Source organism: Microcaecilia unicolor, chromosome 7, assembly GCF_901765095.1.
Source record: "Microcaecilia unicolor chromosome 7, aMicUni1.1, whole genome shotgun sequence".
NCBI lineage: Eukaryota > Metazoa > Chordata > Amphibia > Gymnophiona > Siphonopidae > Microcaecilia > Microcaecilia unicolor.
In genome coordinates, this window is record NC_044037.1 from 303230707 (window position 1) to 303253850 (window position 23144).

The 23144-nt window shown below is 41.7% G+C and overlaps 1 protein-coding gene across 5 annotated transcripts in view; it reads left to right on the forward strand.

The window, feature by feature from the left end:
• VIL1 (villin 1) overlaps window positions 1–23144 on the forward strand; it is a 124640-nt gene that overhangs the window by 18829 nt on the left and 82667 nt on the right. For 2 of the 5 annotated variants that reach the window (XM_030209556.1, XM_030209558.1), the window contains exons 2-3: window positions 19373–19472; window positions 21635–21709. In XM_030209556.1, the coding sequence (XP_030065416.1) occupies window positions 19398–19472; window positions 21635–21709 (150 nt within the window). In that variant the 5' untranslated portion in view covers window positions 19373–19397. Of the gene's footprint in view, window positions 1–2515; window positions 2951–17737; window positions 17800–18200; window positions 18225–19372; window positions 19473–21634; window positions 21710–23144 lie in introns of those variants that run through there. The other 3 variants (XM_030209557.1, XM_030209559.1, XM_030209560.1) reach the window with 3 other exon arrangements.

Consider the following 23144-nt stretch of genomic DNA (forward strand, 5'->3'; position numbering starts at 1 on the left):
TGCCCAGAGTCACAAGGAGCTGCTTGTGCCTGAAGTAGGAATTGAACTCAGTTCCTCAGGAACGAAGTCCACCACCCTAACCACTTGGCCACTCCTCCACTCCGTTGGGATAATGTGGGATATAAATGAAATAAATAAATAAATAAATGTAAACCGCTTTGATTTTAGCCACAGAAAGGTGATATATTTATTTATTTATTTATTTATTGCATTTGTATCCCACCTTTTCCCACCTATTTGCAGGCTCAAAGTGGCTTACAGAGTTTGGTTATGACATAATCATTTCGTGTTAACAGGTACATTTCTTATAGTTTCAATGTTGGTAAGAGAAGATAAGCATAGTCGTTTCATGATGACAATTACAATTCTTGCTGTTTAAAGATCGGGTAAGGGAGGATAGACAGGGAAGTGTTAGGTAAGTTCGAGGTGAGCTGTGGGAATTGTGTGATTTGTTGAAGTAGTTTGTAGGCTATATATTTTCCTTGTAGGCCTTTTGGAAGATCCAAATCTCTTTCTTTGGGATCACCAGAAGGGTGAGTGGAAGAAATGCCAGGCTGTAGGTGGACAGACAGGGGGGAATCTCATGCCCACCCAAAACTGGTCATTTGGCTACACCACTGAGTGGTAGAAGCTGAATAGTAAACATACCAACCGAATCTCTCTGAGAGTAAAGAAACAACGCGGTGAATACAGGACGTTAGCTGATTGTCTGGAGCAATCCCCAGAATCTTAACAGAAAGAGGAGGGGAGTTCTCTTAATAGTGAGCATAGACGATCAGTGCAGGAAAACACAGCTTCAGATTTAGTGGTGTTCAATTTGAACTCGTTAAAAAAAAAAAAGAAGCAATTTGCAATTGTATCTAAGTTAGAGGATAACATTAAAAGAGTTATGGAGGACAGTGAGTCTAGGGGAAAAAAAGAAACTGAATGTCACCTGCATATAAAAAGAAAGTAAAGCTAAGAGATTTGGAAATGAAGGGCCAGAGGAGCAAGGGAAGCATTGAAAAGGATACAGTAGGGCTTAGGATGGAGCCTTGAGGAACCCCAGAAGCTGTTCCAGGGGAGGAAAAACCTAATAAATGAACTCTGCGAGCATATTTAAAATGATTTAGAGATGGGAATAACTAGTGAGGAAGTTAAATTTGCTGATGACACAAAGTTATTCAAAGCCGTTAAATCACGGGAGGATTGTGAAAAATTACAAGAGGACCTTACGAGACTGGGAGACTGGGCGTCTAAATGGCAGATGACGTTTAATATGTGCCAGTGCCGGTGGTGGGAGGCGGGGCTGGTGGTAGGGAGGCGGGGATAGTGCTGGGCAGACTTATACGGTCTGTGCCAGAGCCGGTGGTGGGAGGCGGGGATAGTGCTGGGCAGACTTATACGGTCTGTGCCAGAGCCGGTGGTAGGAGGTGGGACTGGTGGTTGGGAGGCGGGGATAGTGCTGGGCAGACTTATACGGTCTGTGCTCTGAAAAAGACAGGTACAAATCAAGGTAAGGTATACACAAAAAGTAGCACATATGAGTTTATCTTGTTGGGCAGACTGGATGGACCGTGCAGGTCTTTTTCTGCCGTCATCTACTATGTTACTATGTAATATGAGCAAGTGCAAAGTGAGCCATGTGGGAAACAGGAACCCCGAATTATAGCTGCGTTAAGCAAGGTTCCACATTATGAGTCACCAACCAGGAAAGGGATCTAGGCGTTGTCGTTGATGATACGTTGAAACCCTTTGCTCAGTGTGTGGTGGCGGCCAAGAAAGCAAATAGAATGTTAGGTATTATTAGGAAAGGAATGGAAAACAAACATGAGGATGTTATAATGCCTTTTTATTGCTCCATAGTGCGACTGCACCTCGAATACTGTGTGCAATTCTGGTCACCACATCTCAAAAAAAGATATAGCAGAATTAGAAAAGGTACTGAGAAGGGTGACAAAAATGATAAAGGGGATGGGATGATTTCCCAATGAGGAAAGGCTAGAGCTGCCATGGCTTTTCAGCTTGTAATAGAGTTAGCTGAGAGGAGGTATGGTAGAAGTCTATAAAATACTGAGTGGAGTAGAATGGGTAGATGTGAATCACTTGTTTACTCTTGCAAAAATACTAGGTCTAAGGGGCATGCAATGAAGCTACTAAGTAGTAAATTTAAAACAAATCAGAGAAAATATTTCTTCACTTACTGTGTAATTAAACTCTGGAATTTTCTTCCAGAGAATGTGGTAAAAGCAATTAGCTTAGCAGGGTTTAAAAAAAAAGGTTTGGATCATTTCTTGAAAAAAAAGTTAATGCGCCATTATTAAGATGGACTTACTGTTTTACTGGTTTGGGATCTTGCCAGGTACTTGTGACCTGGATTGACCACTGTTAGAAACAGGATACTGGGCTTGATGGACCTTCAATCTATCCCAGTATGGCAACGCTTATGTTCTTAGAGGCTCAGTGAGGGGGGGGGGGAGGAGCCAAGATGGCAGCCTGACCTTTTGGTTGTCTTTCAAATGGTTTGCTGTTTGCTTGAAAATCCTTGTTCTTCATGCCTCATACAAAGAGAAAGGAATTGGTGAAAGGCCAACTGCTGCTGCTCATAACATCTTCCCTGATTCAGCAGTCCATAGACAGATACACAACGGGCAAGGTCACAAGCAGCTGGAGTGATTGAGCCCTTGCTGAGAGCCAAAGGAGGAGCTTCAGCTCCCCAGGCAATTGAAACATCTTTGCCACCTCCTGAACTTAATCCCCCTCGGTGTCCTGCTTATGCTGGGAGAAACGCAGTGAATGACTCTGAAGTTCAAGAAATCAGGACTCCATTCGGCAGTGCAAAACCCATGGTGCAGGGAGAGAGAACAAGGAGCTATTAGCTGCCACGGAGATTAACCTTGAGGCTATTTGGAAGTCTTTACAAGATCGGACTGAAATGGTAACAAAAACAGCCCAAGACACGTCAGCAATTGTGAGTAAAGTTGATTTCTTAACTCAATCTTTGGAAAATACTAGGCAAGAATCTAAGAACCAGATTATGCAAATTCAACAAGATATAAAAGAAATAAAAAACACAGAGGAAGTACTGATAAAAGATAAAATTATCATTAACAGAAAAATTGGAAAACTTTAATAGACGTTTAAACTTAAGAATCCTCAATTTTCCTGTGGTGGAAGGTATAAATCAAATGGAACTATTTAGAAAATACCTAACAGATGTCTTAGCTTATCCAAACTCAGCTATTCCTCTGGTGATTAAAATATATTATTTGCCATTGCGGCCACTAACTGGAACAGAATCTTCAAAAATGGAAAATATACTACTACACTACTTATCATTTCTAAAGCGCTACTAGACGTACGCAGCGCTGTACACTTGAACATGAAGAGACAGTCCCTGCTCGACAGAGCTTACAATCTAATTAGGACAGACAAACAGGACAAATAAGAGATAAGGACAAACAGTAGCAAGATTCCAGAATCCCAAAGAGTAGCAAGATTCCGGAATCCCAAAGACTACTACTACTTATCATTTCTAAAGCGCTACTAGACGTACACAGCGCTGTACACTTGAACATGAAGAGACAATCCCTGCTCAACAGAGCTTACAATCTAATTAGGACAGACAAACAGGACAAATAAGAGATAAGGGAATATTAAAGTGAGGATGATAAAACTACTACTATTACTATTAAAATTTCTATAGCGCTACTAGACTTACACAGCGCTGTACAAATTAACATGAAAAGACAGTCCCTGCTCAACAGAGCTTACAATCTAAATTGGACAGACGAACAGACAGCTAGGGGTGGGGGAATTGCAGTGGTAGGGGTGATAAGTGAGGGTGTTGAGTAAGAGAGTCATGGTTAGGAGTCAAAAGCAGTAGCAAAGAGGTGGGCTTTAAGCCTAGACTTGAAGACAGCCAGAGACTGAGCCTGATATACCGGCTCAGGGAGTCTATTCCAGACATAGGGAGCAGCGAGATAGAAGGAACGGAGCCGGGAGTTAGCAGTGGGGGAGAAGGGGGACTGCTCCGCCTCCCGCCATCCTCCGCCCCCCTGAGGTCGCCGCCGCCGCCCCCACCACCCTCCACCAGTCCCCCCCCCAACCGGCCCGCGCAGCGCCCCCCACCTCCATGCGAAGGCACCGCACGAGCAGAGAGAACAGCCGCCGCCTCCAGTCCTCATGTCCCTCCCCCCTCCCGGGCCCGCCCCTGTCTGATGCAGGTTACTTACGTCAGACAAGGGCGGGCCCAAGAGGAAAGAAGAGACGTGAATAAATAAAAAAGGGTTCTGAACAAGTGAATAAGGGTTAGGCGTTAAAAGCAGCATCAAAAAGGTGGGTTTTTAGCTTAGATAAAGTACCAACTGAACCATTGAATATATCAGCTTTATTAGAAGACTCTCTTTCTGACGTTACTCAGCGAAGAACTTTAATTGTGTCTTAGTATTTGAGCAAGATGTAAATTCGATTATAAAATTATACATCAAAAACTCTCTAAAAACATTTTTGTGGACAGAGGATTTGGCTCTTCCATGACGTCACGAAATCAACACAGGATAGAAGAAAGAGATTTTTGGCTCTGAGAGAAGAAACAAAAAACCTGGGGGCAACATTTTCTTTAGTATATCCATGTAAATGCCTGATAAAGTTCTTTTTTTGAACCGGATCAGCTTCAAGATTTTTTTAGATACTAAAAGATCCCAGATAATCAAGAGGTTTAGAGAATAAGATTTCTGATTAAGATTAAAAGTATGTGAACTGACCAGACCATTTTCCTTAAATTGGTGTTACTATGTAAATATCTCCTCATTTATAAAGCTTCCGCCCCCCCCCCCTGCTTTTTTCTTCTTATTGTGGTCTAAGAAAGTGATTGACTGTGGATAGAACATTTTCCTGCTTTTATTTCTTTTTCTTTTTATGTATTTTACTAGACTACAGTCATCTCTGTATTACTGTTTGCAAGTGACCCTTGTAAAATGAAAGATTAGAAATAAATAAAAAAGAGGCTCAGTGAGCTTAACCCTTTGATGTGTAAGTAATCCTACCGGCAAGAAGGTTCCCTCTGTGGCTGAGCCCAGAAAAGCGAAGCTCTGCCAGTGCTTTTATTTTTGTTACATTTGTACCCTGCGCTTTCCCACTCATGGCAGGCTCAATGCGGCTTACATGGGGCAATGGAGGGTTAAGTGACTTGGCCAGAGTCCCACTAGCAACATTTCATGTAGAAGTCGGCCCTTGCAGATCACCAATGTGGCCGCGCAGGCTTCTGTTTCTGTGAGACTCACAGAAACAGAAGCCTGTGCAGCCTTCTACATGGAATGTTGCTAGTGGAATAGCAACATTCCATGTAGAATCTCAAAGAGTAGCAACATTCCATGTAGAATCTCCAATAGTAGCAACATTCCATGTAGAATCTCCAATAGTAGCAACATTCCATGTAGAATCTCAAAGAGTAGCAACATTCCATGTAGAATCTCCAATAGTAGCAACATTCCATGTAGAATCTCCAGTAGTAGCAACATTCCATGTAGAATCTCCAATAGTATCTATTTTATTTTTGTTACATTTGTACCCTGCGCTTTCCCACTCATGGCAGGCTCAATGCGGCTTACGTGGGGCAATGGAGGGTTAAGTGACTTGGCCAGAGTCCCACTAGCAACATTCCATGTAGAAGTCGGCCCTTGCAGATCACCAATGTGGCCGCGCAGGCTTCTGTTTCTGTGAGACTCACAGAAACAGAAGCCTGCGCAGCCTTCTACATGGAATGTTGCTAGTGGAATAGCAACATTCCATGTAGAATCTCAAAGAGTAGCAACATTCCATGTAGAATCTCCAATAGTATCTATTTTATTTTTGTTACATTTGTACCCTGCGCTTTCCCACTCATGGCAGGCTCAATGCGGCTTACGTGGGGCAATGGAGGGTTAAGTGACTTGTCACTAATGAGCTGAACTCTATTAAACAATCAGTAAGTATTCACAACATATGGAATGTGATATCAATTTTTTATCTCTTTTTGTTATAATCTTTTTTTTCTTTTTTTTTCTTTTTTAATCAAAATGGAGAAAAAGACCTCATCAGTCCTAGCATGACAATATTCTGTTCAATACATACAACCGTCTGCATTCTTAGGACTCCATTATAATCCTTGGTCTTTAAAAAATCCACTTTTCTATAATAAAAAATGTAGTACTCAATCGTGATATTTTTTCTCGATCGTAATATTTTTCTCAAAGAATAATTTTACTTAATGTTACTTAGCTTTTACTCTGCCCCACGGGGCTCTCCGTTTCGCTATATATTATATTATATGCTTCATCAGGGGGCCAAGTAACTGATGGCAAATCACGGTGTCTACAATCAAACAAAAAGATACCACATCAATCTTCATGTAAGAAAAAATTAAATATTGTTTATAAAGACATACGGCATCAAACCACAAACCTTACAACATGGCGTCTCCTGCTCCTATGACACCGGTAGTGAACGCACCACCCGGAAGGAGTGACTCTTATTTATAATCGCAACTAGATTGAATCAACCCCCGATTGGGTTCCTAACAATGTGTTTTAAATTTAACCATACAATTCTACAAAAAACAATTCTTCAAAAAAGATTTCAAAACGTAAAATATAAATCCACTTCTGTTCTTTTCTAATTAAGATCTTATTTCTATCCCCACCTCGAGTGTTATATGGAATCTGATCAATCGCAAAACATCTCGAAGAGTCAAAGGTATGTCCTTTTTCTTGACAGTGTGCAACTAATGGAGCACCTTTTTTATTCAGTTTAATGCATGAACGGTGTTCTGTAATCCGTTGATGTAATCGACGCTTGCTTTTTCCTACGTAAATTTTTTGACAGGGACACATCAGAATATATATGACGTGTGTAGATTGGCAATCAGTATGAAAACAGTGCTGCACAAACATAGAAGAAAGACAGTCCCTGCTCAAAGAGCTTACAATCTAATAGACAAAAAATAAAGTAAGCAAATGAAATCAATTAATGTGTACGGGAAGGAAGAGAGGAGGGTAGGTGGAGGCGAGTGGTTACAAGTGGTTCTCTAGGAAAAGTCTTGTCCGAATATTGGAATTTACTAACAAGACCTTTAAAATGTTGAGAAGAGATAATCTCAACTTCTTTATGCCAGTATGAGCGGCACTGTCCGTAAAACATAGAGAACCAACCGCACTTTGCCATACGGGAACTCCTGAGGCAGGCCTGAGTGGCCGAAACACCACTCGTGTCGAGTCCAGTTTTTAAGAGTAAACTCTTGCTATGAACTTTTTCTGAGTCCAGCAGAAGTTTTCTTTGGCATCATCCATCTTGTCGCCTTCGCTGCGTTCTACTCTTGGTTTTTCCATTGCGGAGGTCTGCTTTCTTCTGTGCTTACCGATATTTAAGATCTTGTCAGGAGCAGCTCCCTCATGTATGACGGGCTTAGCAACTCTCCTTCATAGATCTCCTCTTACCATTTCCCAGTGTTAATGCTTTGAAATCAATTAGACATTTCTCTGCATCACCTTCTTACCAGATGGCTTCTTCTTGGAATTCATTCCTTTAGTCTTACCATGCTGCTTACATTACTCATTGTTTAGAAAGAATTTGAAAACATTTTTGTTTCCGTGAAGTGCGACTTCATTCTTGTAATCTATGTTTTAATTGTATTTGATATTGTAATTACCAGAAAATTGGACCTGGTTCTCTTAGGGCCCCTTTTACAAAGTGGCAGGAGGTGGCGGAGATGAAAATGGTAACAGAATTCAAAAATGCATGGGATGAACATAAAGGAATCCTGTTCAGAAGGAAGGGATCCTTAGAAGCTTAGCGGAGATTGGGTGGCAGCATCGGTGGTTAGGAGGCGGGGCTAGTGGGTGGGAGGCGGGGCTAGTGCTGGGCAGACTTCTACGGTCTGTGCCCTGAAAATGGCAGATATAAATCAAGAGCAAAACAAAAAAGTACCAGGCGCCTTCAAAAAAAGGGGAATACAACCTTTAATCGTGTGTTTTGAGGAACAAATCTTTGAATGGAGCTGACACGGTCCGTGTTTTGGCGCTGAGCGCCTGCGTCAGGGGTCGCGAAGTGTAGCAGAATACGTACGGCTGTATTATAAAATTTGGTACGTTTGTTGAAAGCAATATGCTGCGCCGCTGTGCTGTCCCTTCGCTTAAAATCAAACAGAGAAATTACTCTCAAGAACAAACTCCTCTAGTCACGAAATCAGTAAAGGGCTCTTCAGCTTGGAGTAAAGGCGGCTGAGGGGAGACATGATAGAGGTCTATAAAATAATGAGTGGAATGGAACAGGCAGACGTGAATTGCTTGTTTACTCTTTCCAAAAATACTAGAATCAGGGGTCATGCAATGAAGCTACAAAGTAAGTTTAAAACAAATCGGAGAAAATATTTCTTCACTCAATGTGTAATTAATCTCTGCAATTTGTTGCCAGAGAATGTGGTAAAAGCAGTTAGCTTAGCATGGTATAAAAATGGTTTGGATAGCTTCCTAAAAGAAAAGTCCATAAGCCATTATTAAGATGGACTTGGGGAAAATCCGCTGCTTATTTCTAGGATAAGCGGCATGAAATGTATTGTACTGTTTGTTTGTTTGTTTGTTTGTTTGTATGTATGTACAGTGGGGGAAATAAGTATTTGATCCCTTGCTGATTTTGTAAGTTTGCCCACTGACAAAGACATGAGCAGCCCATAATTGAAGGGTAGGTTATTGGTAACAGTGAGAGATAGCACATCACAAATTTAATCCGGAAAATCACATTGTGGAAAGTATATGAATTTATTTGCATTCTGCAGAGGGAAATAAGTATTTGATCCCCCACCAACCAGTAAGAGATCTGGCCCCTACAGACCAGGTAGATGCTCCAAATCAACTCGTTACCTGCATGACAGACAGCTGTCGGCAATGGTCACCTGTATGAAAGATACCTGTCCACAGACTCAGTGAATCAGTCAGACTCTAACCTCTACAAAATGGCCAAGAGCAAGGAGCTGTCTAAGGATGTCAGGGACAAGATCATACACCTGCACAAGGCTGGAATGGGCTACAAAACCATCAGTAAGACGCTGGGCGAGAAGGAGACAACTGTTGGTGCCATAGTAAGAAAATGGAAGAAGTACAAAATGACTGTCAATCGACAAAGATCTGGGGCTCCACGCAAAATCTCACCTCGTGGGGTATCCTTGATCATGAGGAAGGTTAGAAATCAGCCTACAACTACAAGGGGGGAACTTGTCAATGATCTCAAGGCAGCTGGGACCACTGTCACCACGAAAACCATTGGTAACACATTACGACATAACGGATTGCAATCCTGCAGTGCCCGCAAGGTCCCCCTGCTCCGGAAGGCACATGTGACGGCCCGTCTGAAGTTTGCCAGTGAACACCTGGATGATGCCGAGAGTGATTGGGAGAAGGTGCTGTGGTCAGATGAGACAAAAATTGAGCTCTTTGGCATGAACTCAACTCGCCGTGTTTGGAGGAAGAGAAATGCTGCCTATGACCCAAAGAACACCGTCCCCACTGTCAAGCATGGAGGTGGAAATGTTATGTTTTGGGGGTGTTTCTCTGCTAAGGGCACAGGACTACTTCACCGCATCAATGGGAGAATGGATGGGGCCATGTACCGTACAATTCTGAGTGACAACCTCCTTCCCTCCGCCAGGGCCTTAAAAATGGGTCGTGGCTGGGTCTTCCAGCACGACAATGACCCAAAACATACAGCCAAGGCAACAAAGGAGTGGCTCAGGAAGAAGCACATTAGGGTCATGGAGTGGCCTAGCCAGTCACCAGACCTTAATCCCATTGAAAACTTATGGAGGGAGCTGAAGCTGCGAGTTGCCAAGCGACAGCCCAGAACTCTTAATGATTTAGAGATGATCTGCAAAGAGGAGTGGACCAAAATTCCTCCTGACATGTGTGCAAACCTCATCATCCACTACAGAAGACGTCTGACCGCTGTGCTTGCCAACAAGGGTTTTGCCACCAAGTATTAGGTCTTGTTTGCCAGAGGGATTAAATACTTATTTCCCTCTGCAGAATGCAAATAAATTCATATACTTTCCACAATGTGATTTTCCGGATTAAATTTGTGATGTGCTATCTCTCACTGTTACCAATAACCTACCCTTCAATTATGGGCTGCTCATGTCTTTGTCAGTGGGCAAACTTACAAAATCAGCAAGGGATCAAATACTTATTTCCCCCACTGTATGTATGTATTGTATGAAGAAAGACTAAGGAGGTTAGGGCTTTTCAGCTTGGAGAAGAGATGGCTAAGGGGAGACATGATAGAGGTATATAAAATAATGAGTGGAGTGGAACAGGTGGATGTGAAGCGTCTGTTCACGCTTTCCAAAAATACTAGGACTAGGGGGCATGCGATGAAACTACAGTGTAGTAAATTTAAAACAAATGGGTGAAAATGTTTCTTCACCCAACGCGTAATTAAACTCTGGAATTCGTTGCCGGAGAACGTGGTGAAAGCAGTTAGCTTAGCAGAGTTTAAAAAGGGGTTAGACGGTTTCCTAAAGGACAAGTCCATAAACCACTACTAAATGGACTTGGGAAAAATCCACAATTCCAGGAATAACATGTATAGAATGTTTGTGCGTTTGGGAAGCTTGCCAGGTGCCCTTGGCCTGGATTGGCTGCTGTCGTGGACAGGATGCTGGGCTCGATGGACCCTTGGTCTTTTCCCAGTGTGGCATTACTTATGTACTTATGTTTTAGGTTCTTGCTAGGTACTTGTAAGCTGGATCAACCACTGTTGGAAAAAGATGCTGGGCTCGATGGACCTTTGGTCTGTCCCAGTATGGCAAAGCTTATGTTCTTATGTTAAGGACATGCAGGACCACTCATATATCTGCTGACACTTACAGTGGGAGTAAGTATTTAACAAATATGCATATGGAAAAAAATGAGCAACACAAGCCTGGCAGCTTTCATATGGAGGTGGCAATTTTACAAATTCAACACGTAAGTGTAGCCAGCCTATTTTACAGATCTATCACATAAGTGCCAGCAGTTAAGTGGTGAGGTTGCGGGGGGGGGGGGGGGTCATTTTGGAGGTGGAAATAAACAACTAGGGATTAAGGATTACTCCTTAATCCTTTGCCTAAAACCCTGGCGAAATGAGCACTTTTCTGAAATGTATTAATTTAATTCCAGTGCTTATATCTTGCTTAACCTAGAAGTTCAAAGTGGGTCAACAAAAAATGAAAATGAAATAAAACATCATAATAAAACAGGACAAAAAAAAATAAAACAATACATTACAAAATAGAAAATATATAACAAAATAATATGTCAATGTTTAACTCAACAAATATTTTCAGAATAGCCAGGTTTTTAAAGCTCACTGAAATCCTACAGAATATATTTTTCTTATATACGACAATAAGTCATTCCAGAGATCAGGAGCTTTGCCAAATAGAGTCTCATTTCTTGTACTCACTAAACAAGAATGGTGAGTAGATGGCCTTGCCAGCTGCGATTCGTGTGGCGATCTCAAGGAATGCATTGTGTGATGTACAAATGCCAAATGAGTTATATAACTAGGACATAGGCCATATAAGACCTGCAAAACGAAAGTAAGCACTTTAAATTCCGTCCTTGCATGAACAGGAAGCCATTGTAGTTCACATAACAGTATTGTGGCAAGATCAAACTTCCCTCCTCCCAAAATCAGTTTTGCAGAAAAATGTTTGTAATACCTTTACCCTTTGCAATTGTTTGGCTGGCAGAGCCAATAAACACATATTAAAATAATCGAGTAGTGAAAGAATCGATGATTGGATGACAAACTGGAAATGGTAGACATCCAAAACGTATTTCAATTTTCATAATTACTGTAATGACAAAAAACCTTAAAAAGGTTGCTTGTCAGATTCCGTTGTCCTACCTGAATTCAACCAAATACCCAATCATTTTATTTCTGTTTCAATAGATACTTCAACACCCTGTAGGGTTAAGGTTTTCGCTGACACATTCACCGTACTGGACCTTATCCAAAGTGCATTTGTTTTATCTGGATTTATTTGTAACAAATGTTGTGTCATCCTAATAAAAATCCCAGAAAAAAAATATTATCTATTAATCTCGCTGTTATAAAATCTGAGAAAATTGGAAGCAGCAGTACAATATCATCAGCATAAAAAAAGTGATCAGTTTCCCTCCATTGCAGAATCACACCCATTTTACTGATAAACACTGTATAGAATTCTGGGTTATTTCCAGTCCTCAAGACACCCCAGACCAGCTGAAGGTATCCCGAGCACAGGAAATTCCCAAGGCTGCTTTCAATATATTTACCTCATATTATGCAGACTCCTTAATTACCAGAGATGTGCACCCACTCAAGGTAGTTCAGAAGACAATAACCAAGAAGAACTAGTGAATATGAGAAATTAGCTCTCAAGTTTATTACAGAATATTTCTACATGAAATTACTTCTATATCTGAGACACCAAAGAATATACAAGTGGCATGTACAATCAATTGGTTATAGGAATATAGTATCCCAGCTGCACAAAGATGCTTTCTGGGTCTTAGTCTTATCTCTCTATATAAGAGGCACCACCAACGTTCTATGAAGCCTCCAGCCAGAAGTGTGAAGGGGGAGAGATATCCGGTTTCCCCATGAGTGTCTGCCCCACCCTCTGCTCTCTCTGTAACACAAACAGTGAAGGAAAACACAGCAAAGCACGAAATCAAATCGCTCTCTCTGTAACAGTGAAGGACTCAGAGGGGGGAGGGGAGAGAGGGCAGAGGGCAGGGACACACACACTCCCACATGCACACAGAAGAAAACCTTGCTAGCCCCCATTTCATTTGCATCAGAAACGGGGCTTTTTTACTAGTGTGATATATTTTATCACTCAAAGGTATTCATGAGAAAGCAATTGGGTAATTTGCCAATTCTGATGCACTGCATTGGTTTCTCATGGACAGAGAGCAGCCATGGCTGCCCCTCTCTGACTTGAAGTAGGAAGTACACTCACTTTTATATGTCCATTCAGGATACGGGTAATATGACAGTAATCACACCGGATTGGATCTATGTTAATGTCATAGTTAACACTGATTTGCTATGATAATGAGTGTTTACTGGAAAAGCTAGCAAAAGACCAACCCTTACTGGAAGACTAAGTCATGTTCGTGTAAGACCTCTCATTTCTACATTTTTGACCACATCTTCCTTAAAACATTTTCTGTGACACCTGGTCATCTTCCTGTGAAGGCATCTGTTTCTCAAAAACACCTGTTGCCACCCTTTTGCCACATTCATGCCACTCTGCAAGTTAGTAATCCATGTCTTCCTGCTTATGAGGTTTTTACACCCTAGCTCCTTCCTTGTTTTGCTGCATGGTGTGTCCTAATAGCTCATGAGCTTACTGGAACTTCAGAGTTCAGATTACAGTTAAAGGCCTGTACTTTTCCTGTCAGTTTTAGATCCTGAGCCTTAAGTCAGGCCTGGGCTACCAAATAATAATATTCAACACCTTGATTAATATTCCAGGAGTTTGATGGTTTACCTCGCCAGGTGAACTTGAATCAATCTTTTTCATAAAAAAAACTCTATTTCACTCTTTCCAGGAGTACATCATGATTTAGTAGGTCAAATGTTGCTGATAAATCAGGCTGCATCACTAAGACCTGGACTCCCTTATCTAGATAACTTCTTACATTTGATAACAAAGCAGCAAGGACATAGGGTTCTAAACCCTGATTGCTTTGCATCGAGTATGTCATGCTGGTTTAACCAGTCTTGAAATTGAATCATCACTATAGCTTCAATCATTTTAGTAGTGGAGGGCAGGAGTGAGGTCCACTGACAGGTGGGTGGGGGAGGGCCTCGGTAGTGGAGGGCAGGAGTGAGGCATAGTGGCAGAGGGTCTCGCTAGTGGAAGACAGGACTGAAATGCAAAAAAAAAAAAAAGATTGGGAGATTCACAACTGGGTGATAATTGTTATAGTTAGCATCTAAAGTTTCTCCTGTAAGTAATAGGTTTAAAATGAGATTCCCCATTTCCATTTGAAAAGGGGAAATGTATTCCTATATGTGATTCTCATCGTAAAATCAGGAATACAACCTATATCATGCCTAAATCATGCCCTCTTGAAGTCTCTTAACTACAAACTCGGGAGAGGGACCTTGGGGTGATGGGGTTTGAGGATCTCAAGGTGAAGAAACAAGGCGACAGCCATGGCCAGAAGGATGCTAGGCTGCGTAGAGAGGGGCATAACCAGCAGAAAAAAAAGAAGGTGTTAACGCCCCTGTATAAGTTGTTAGAGAGGCCCCACTTGGAGTGCTGGGTTCAGTTTTGGAGGCCGTATCTTGCTAAGGACGTAAAAGATTTGAAACGGTTCAGAGAAAAGTGACCAAAATGGTATGGAGTTTGCGTCACAATATGTATGAGGAGACTTGAGGACCTGAACACGTGTACCCTGGAAGAAAGGAGAGACAGGGGTGATATGATACAGGTGTTCAAGTATTTGAAAGGTATTAATTTACAAACAAACCTGCTCCAGAGATGAGAAGGTGGTAGAACCAGAGTGTCAGCTATTAATATAAGTATGTCCAGCAATAATTTTGACCTCCTGCAATCCTGACACAGAGGACATGAATTGAGGTTGAAGAGGGGCAGACTCAGGAATAAAGTCAGGAAGTATTTTTTCACGGAGAGAGTGGTGAATGCTTGGAATGCCCTCCCGCAGGAGGTGCTGGAGATGAAAACAGTAACAGAATTAAAATGTGTGTGGGATAAACACAAAGGAATCCTGTTTAGAAGCAGTGGATCCAGAGATGTTTAGTTGTGAACAATGCCAGTGCTGGTCTGTGCTCTGATCTTGGCTGAACAACTTTGGATGGCCTGGAGTGAGGCTTTTCAGGGGCTTTGAAGACAACGTCAGAAGTTTTAGAAAAAGGACAGTGCCGGGCTGGCTTCTGCAGTCTATGCTCTGAAAACGGCAAGGAAAATTAAGATCAGGTATACATATTAAGCAGCACATCACACCTTATGCATGAGTTTATCTTGTTGGGCAGACTGGATGGACTGTACAGGTATCTGCCATCATCTACTATGTTACTCACGGAGCTTATTTTCAAAACACTCAGGGGCCCTTTTACTAAGCTGCATAAGCGTCTATGCGTGCCCAACGCGTGCCAAACATGGCTCTTGCGGTAATTTCATTTTTGGCGCGCACCTGATATATGCAGCTGAAAAATAATTTTTATTTTTAGATGCGCGTATCGAATCCACGCCAAGTGGCATTTGATGCGCATAGGTCATTACGTCTGGTTACCACGTGAGACTTTACCGCTAGGTCAATGGCTGACGGTAAGGTCGCAGACCCAAAATGGGCGTGCAACAATTTTCATTTTGCCGCACGTCCGTTTTCAGCAAAAATGTAAAAAAAAAAAAAAAAGGCCTTTTATACGGGCGCGCTGAAAAATGGATCGGTGCTCACAGCATCTACACTACCACAAGCCATTTTTCAGCACACCTTAGTAAAAGGACCCCTTAGACTTACAAAGTTCCATTTTCAAAGCAGGTTGCTTTTGAACTTTGTAAATCTAAGTGCTTTGAAAATACGCCTCCATATGAACTAGCTCACACAGCTAACATAGATCAATGGTCTTAGGTAATGTTTATTCACTTGTCAACTTGACTCTGAAATATTAGAAATATTTTGATTTGTGCTCTGAGGTGACTGAAGAGTTTGAATTAGTGCTTGAGAGATTTCCCCTTCCTTTTTGAAAATGTTATTTCAATGGATTCATTGAAGATGTGGAATGTGAAACTTGGATCATGTAGGGAGCCTCTGACCGTGAATATTTGAGTACAGTAAAGCAATTTTCCAGATAAGCGTACAATGTTTAGAGATATCTATAGGAGGGTTTTGTGGATTATGAACTTTTTGAGTGCTCTGAATATACAAAGCTGAGCTCTTGTGCCTTTGACTCATGTGATTGTGGAAGTCTCTCGAAAAGTAAATAACTGATAGCTGAGACTGTTGACGCATATTAGCTGAGAAGCTGTCTTGCAGTTGATAGTATCAACACCTTCCAGAAAGTAAATATTTTCCCCATTTTTATATGTGGTTTGTCCCTTGAAATCTCTGCCTGGTTGGATCTCCGTCTCTAAAGAACAACTTTGCAAAACTGCTATTGCCATATGTAAAAATGTTACTATTTACAGGTGGAGCTGTTTGTGGTGTCTCATTTCAAGCATGTAAAGGGTAGAAGGCATTTCTCTTATTCAGATTTCAATATATTGCCATTAAGCTGGGAATCAGAACATCAGTTGTGAGAGGGGACAGTGCAGGTAACACAGGGGCAGGGGTATCAGTCTATAGGGTGACATTAATCTGGGGCTGGTGACATCAGATGTGGGAAGGGACAGTTTATTTGTACATGGTAGGTAACACAGAGACAGGTTTATCATTTCAGAGAGCAATCATTCTCAACCCAGTTCTTAAGGCACACCTAGTCCCATTGGCTTTTCAGGATATTCGCAATGAATGTGCATAAGGTAGATTTGCATGCACTGCCTGAAATCTGGGCTTGGGGACATCAGGTGTGAGAGTGGACAGTGCAGGTAACACAGGTCTGTTCCGTCTTTGACATTCACATTTGTTGCCAGAGAATGTGGTAAAGGTGGTTAGCTTAGCAGGGTTTAAAAAAGGTCTGGACGGCTTCCTAAAGGAAAAGTCCATAGACCATTATTAAATTGGACTTGGGGAAAATCCACTGCTTATTTCTGGGATAAGCAGCATAAAATGTATTGAACTTTTTCGGGATCTTGCCAGGTATTTGTGACCTAGATTAGCCACTGTTGGAAACAGGACGCTGGGCCTGATGGACCTTTGGTCTGTCCCAGTGTGGCAAATACTTATCTTTCACTGGAGTAACATAGGGGCCCTTTGGGCTTCTTTGCATTTAGCAAACTTTAACGCCTTCAATGTGTGTTAAGGCCCTAATGCCCGAGTGAAGACCATGTTACTGCTTGATGAATCCCCCTATTTCAACTAGCCTTGAAAATTCATTTTCCTGCATCCAGTTTTTATCAGTTGGACTTGGAATTTTCCAGGTACAGGATCAGAAATTACTGAGAGGGGCTCCAGCAAAAAGCAGAGAGCACAGGGGGTAAAAATGTCTTTTTTATTGGACTCGCTTTACATTTTTTGAAGACAATGACCTTCTTCGGGTCAGAAAAAGAGAAGGCATTTGCCTTCCATAGCTGGTCAAAAAATGTATGAAGTTAATCCAATTTAAAAGATATGATTTCATCATCATATTTTGTTGTTGTTTTGCTTTATTTCTGCTTATTACCTGAAAAGGTGAACTAACACAGTTACCCCACCGATTTATTCAGAAATTTGTGGGAAAGGTGTTTCAGCAGGGCCCTAACAGCAGACACCCCTCTGATTCGCATTAACTGGATTCCTTACACGCTGATAAAGGCATCGGTGAACATATTCTGTCTTTTGTGCGTTTAATGTTTAGCTCAGCAAGGGTTTAACCTGTACTGCTCTGCTGGGTGGAGCTGGGTGGGGAGGGCCAGATGGGACATTGCACTATTATATCTGTTTGTAAAGAGCTGAGCAGTGATAATCCTGGTACTGAAGAAGCATCTAAGCTCCTTCCCTCTGCAAACACCTTACCCCAGTGCTCCAGCTGCAGTTATTGTTCTAGTACAAGCTGTGGGATGCTGATAGCTCTGTGGGTGTGTTGGGGGGGGGGGGGTCCCCTAGGACTGGAACAGCTGCTCTTCAGTGTGCATAAGGTGAACACATCCAGGTAAAAGAAAGCAGAAGAGGCTCGGTGAAAACCTACTGAATGTAACAAATCATTGAGTTAATCATAATCTGACATCTTTCTTGGCAGTCTTTGCATGCCTGCTGTGCTCAATCTCTCTTTCTCTCTTTCTATATCTGTATGCTTACCTTCATTTTTGCCTGTCTCTCAATCAGTCAGCTCACAGGATCTAGTGTAACCATCAAAGCATCTTTTTCGACTCTTGTATCTTTAGCCAGGCTACACTGGCTTATTCTTTTGTCAGATATGGAGTTGGTTTATTGTTTTGTTGAGAGGCGTTCTAGCTCTTAGACTAAGATTTTGCTCTGTCGGCAGCATGGCTGGTCCCACTGCGCTTTGCGTTCCTCCGGTTTCATTAGTGGTTCTCTTTCTCCTGTCATTCAATGCTCTTCCCATTACTCTGAGGAGTGAGTCAAATTACTTAAATTTCTAAAAGCTAACTGCTTTTTGCACATACCTTCGGAAAGCAGAAGTGATTCCTGTGAATATTTTTTTTTTATATACCTATTTGGAGATCAGAAGTAAGTTTTATGAATATTTTTCGTATGTTTGGAGTTAGAAGTGATTCCTTTGTATATATTTTGTAATGTGTTTGGAAATTAAAAGTCATTCTTGTGTTTTTAAATCTCACTTGTGCTTTATACATTGATGTCATATGTTTTCATTTTTATAGTTGTTTTATTATTTTTAATGCTGTATGAAATTTGTATGACTTTGATTTTGTAGATTTTTTTTGTGCTCCAATGACATTATTCTGTTTTGACGAATAAAAGCTGAACTTAACTGCTTTATATCTCACTGGAATCTGTGTTTGTTTTCCCGACCACCTGCTGCATCTACTGTTTGCATCCAGAATCCATCTATGTTTAAATCTGTTTATTGATGCGATAATGAAAATGTACAATCTTATAGTTTTAACCAATAACATTGCAAATACAACAAAGTACTATCAATCCTTTTATATAACGTCATGTCATTTTCTCTTTTATCCCCCAACAACCACCCCCCCCTCACCTTCCCTTCCTGTATGATTTAAGTGTAAGTGCTGATGCCAGCTGGCATACAGCCTGCACAAATTACTACTACTACTACTTAGCATTTCTATAGCGCTGCCAGGGTTACGCAGCACTGTACAAGTTTAAACATGGGGAAGGACAGTCCCTGCTCAAGAGAGCTTACAGAGATGTTACATCTATTAGGGTTCCCTTCTGACAAAGAACAACTAAAACAGTTCATTCATCTTACACACCCTACCCTCGACCCCATTTCCCCCCCTCCTCTAGCCCCTCCCCCTCTGTTCCTGCTATTCCAATGCACATTCTACTATATTATTGGTTATACATTTGTATGGTGTTAAGTAGCAAACTGCGGGCCCTGCTATTAAGCTGTTGAATATAAGGTTCCCAGACTGCCCAATACTCCTTTTTCCCGCTTTGAGGTTCTTCTAGCGTCTTTGGTCCAGAATCCATCTAAAGAACATAACTTCTTACGCATGTGCTGTGGCCTTTAGCGTTCCTCTAACATTATCATCGATTCTCTTTTGCCCTGTTTCCAGATCACAGCCCTAAGATCTGTTCAACATGACAGAACTGAGCTCCAAAGTCACCACGGTTCTCAATAAAACCACTCCAGGGATGCAGATATGGAGAATAGAGGTAAGGAATGGCGACAGATTATTCAAGAATTCATGTGCTCAAGGTTCTTCGACTTCTTGGGTCAGAAAGTAACTGGTTTAGGATCAACAAGAAAGCAGGCTTGATAAAAGGAAAAAGTATTTTATTAGAACAATACCCGACGTGGCCACGTTTCGCCCTCAGGCTGCGCCAGGGGTAGAACTATGAAATAAGAACATAAATATATATAGAACTGTTTCATAAAAAACATATTAAACATTTAGAACGTTTAAATGTACATCACAACAAAATAAAACCATCTATTAGATCAAATAATTGAATAAAAAAATTGAATAAAACAACTGAATAAAAAAACAATCCATATCTTGATCATAACAATTGAAACAATATAACAAAAATTATCAGACAGGAGGTAAAAAAATAAAAAATAGAAAATAAAATCATATATAAGGAGAGGCAGAGTTCCGAGTATCCAAATCAGTGCAAAAGATGGTGTGACATTCAGTCCTCTATATAGCTGTATTGTGGACATACCCATATAATCATGCTCTTGAATAAAAAGCATACATACCTTATTAGAGGTATAATAAAATAAACACCTCAAAGAAAATATCGCAAACACTCTATAATAAAAACACATTGAGCCTGCAAATAGGTGGGGAAATGTGGGATACAAATGTAAAGATTCAGTACATAAGTATTGCCATACTAGGAAGGACCAAAGGTCCATCAAGCCCAGCATCCTGTTTTCTGGATATAAAGATTCAATTTAAACAGGGTAAGGTTATGACCACACTCTATCGTAAACCGACAGATAAGAACAAACTTCTGCTATTTGATAGCTGCCATAGTCGACCTCTCAAGCGCAATCAAGATATGGATTATTTTTTTATTCAGTCGGGTATTATTCTAATAAAATACATTTTCCTTTTATCAAGTCTGTGGTTTTTTTGCAACTACATTCAAGGTGGTTTACATAGTACATACAGGTACTTATTTGTACCTGGGGCAACTTGCCCAGAGTCACAAGGAGTTGCAATGTGAACTGAACCCAGTTCCCCAGGATCACTGCAGTAACCACTAGGCGACTCCTAGAAAAGAGGTAAAGAAGGCAGAGATCTGGTAGTCTCTGGACTCCCAATGTCAAGAGGAGTCTCAAATATCCCCAAACGTTAGTGAAAATAAGCCTTGAAAGAGGTTTTCACACATCCACAATTTATTTCATTTCATAGAGAATGTGGGAGTGGGTTCCGGTCCAAGGGGCCAAAGTAGGAGATGGCAGAACTTCTTATTCTGTCAAGACAATGGGAGGAGGAAGGGTTAATTGGTTAACATATCGGGATCGAGTAGGACAGTTTGAACAAGTAGGAATGAAGAGATTGGCCAAACAGCTGCTGATGCCTGTGGAAAAGGCGCGATATATAGAATCTAGCCCTTTGTGGGTGTGTTCTATGGAAGCAAAGGGCATGTTTAGGCAATTCTAAATGACACCTGTTTTTAGAAACCAATGCCATGCCTATCTGGAGCTCTCTTTTCTTTATAGAATACTATTGTAAGAGGTCAAATTCGTGCCTATATCTTAGGTGTAACCGTTAAGGTAACCAGTTGGCTCCAGGTCACAGAGGGCAGATTGATCCAGTCCAGGTTTTACTTTCATTGAAAGCAATGGAAGTAAAACCCAGACTGGATCAATCTCTCCTCCATGACCTGGAACGATCTGGTAACCCTACACCAGCTGTAGTACTGGTGTAAATGCTTGTGCCTCGATTGTGAAAGTTCATGCATAAATTATATTACAGTCCATGTATGGAAAGCTGCACCCCGCCCATACCCTGCTTAAATGTCCACCTGCAGAGTATGCGTCACTGATCCTGCACATAGACAATACCGCAGAGCCCGAAACGGCTCATAAATATGCAGAGGTTCATAAGCACTTGCCAGCTAAATCAAGGTGGCTCCTTCTAGAATAAATGACACCCTATAAGCTCTTTGTTTGTGACAGAGAGAAAAGAAATTGGGTTAAATTTAAAACCTTTAAGAGCCATAAATGTTTTCAAACAGTCCACCCTGGCAAGAGCCCACAGGTTATAATTTAAAAGAGTTTATTACCTTTTGCAAATGTAAAATAAAAAAAAAAAATAAACCCCGGAAGTGAAAGGAATTATGTTGTTGGTGTTTTTCAGAGCATGGAAATGGTTCCTGTGCCTCAGAAGTCCTACGGTAACTTCTTCGAGGGAGACTGCTACGTGCTCTTAATGGTATGGCTCAGATTACTTCACCAAGCGTAGAGAAATCACCTCCTGCACCCTTGACATCCTTTGCACATGGCACTCTCAAGACGTGGTGAGCAAAGCACTGGTAGGGAGCTCACCGTGGCAGGACAGTGGCCACCATCAGAAGCTCCACTGTGTAGACAGGCTTCTGGTGCCCTCTCTTTCGTGCTAAGGGTTACTATTTTGCCCTGCCAGGTAAGACACCCGGCTTGATGGCTCAGGCTCTGTCTACTCAGGCAAGCTCAGGTTATAAGGGATGATCATAGGGCTGCTTCATACGATGAATCCAAGGGGACATGAATCCTGCATGTGTCACAGTGAGGTCCCAGCAAAGACTATGACAGATCCATTAGTCGGGCTGGGGGTGATCAAGGCAGTCTCTGCAGAAGCAGCACTCTGTAGTCACTTCTTCCTTGCTGGCACTGCTGCTGCCCTTGATGACTCCCCTTGCAGCTGGCAGATTTGGTTCTTAACAGCAGATCTGAGGCCTTCCTCCTGTCTGGTGTGGGTAATCACTTAATCACTGCAACTCCAGCACCAGCTGGCTGCAGGAATGGGAGCTGGAGCCAGAAATCAAATGATGGGATGCCAAGCTGGTGCTATCACTGGGCATTTCCTGCCTTCCAGGTGTCACTTATGGAAATTATTTCACCCCTTGGTCAACCCTGTGTCACAAAGTGCCTAGCCACCCTCCTGGGGTTATCCTTCGGCCACTTAAAGGGTCTATCCCCAGCACAGCTCAGATCCGCCTGTACCTGCCGTTTGTGCTCTACATTAGCACCCTCCTCCCACCAACTGGGTCACAACTGCCTCTGGGCGAGTCTCCCACTCCCAAATTATCCACAGTGATTTCTAGGTTACTGGAGCCACACTCCTAGTGGTCCCTCAGTTCCCAGAAAGCACTCACAGACCCAACACACAAACCACCAGGATTCTTTATCAGTCCAGACAGGCAGGGCAAACAAACAATTATGTTTATTCTCTTAAAACATATCGAACAGTGGAACAAAATAGTGCAAATAGCAAACAATAACAAGTAACTGAAATATGGATCAATTATAACACTAACTAATGACATCATAAAGGCACTCTTGACAGTGGTCAGCGACATCACAAAGGCACTGACTGTTACTAAGTAGAACAACCTGAGTCTGCCACTTAACATCACTCTAAATCAAAATTTATTTATAAAGATCATAAATAAACAACGTGATGGCAGAGACAGGGTGTGAAGAAACAGTGTGTGATTGAAGCCTGACCACTGTCGAGAGTGCCTTTGTGATGTCATTGGCCATTGTTAAGAGTGCCTTTGTGATGTCACTGGCTATACTGAAAGCCACATTCTAATCCAGTCCTCAAGGCCCAGCCTAGTTCTTAGGAGTTCCACAATGAATATGTATGAGGTCTATTTGCATGCAAT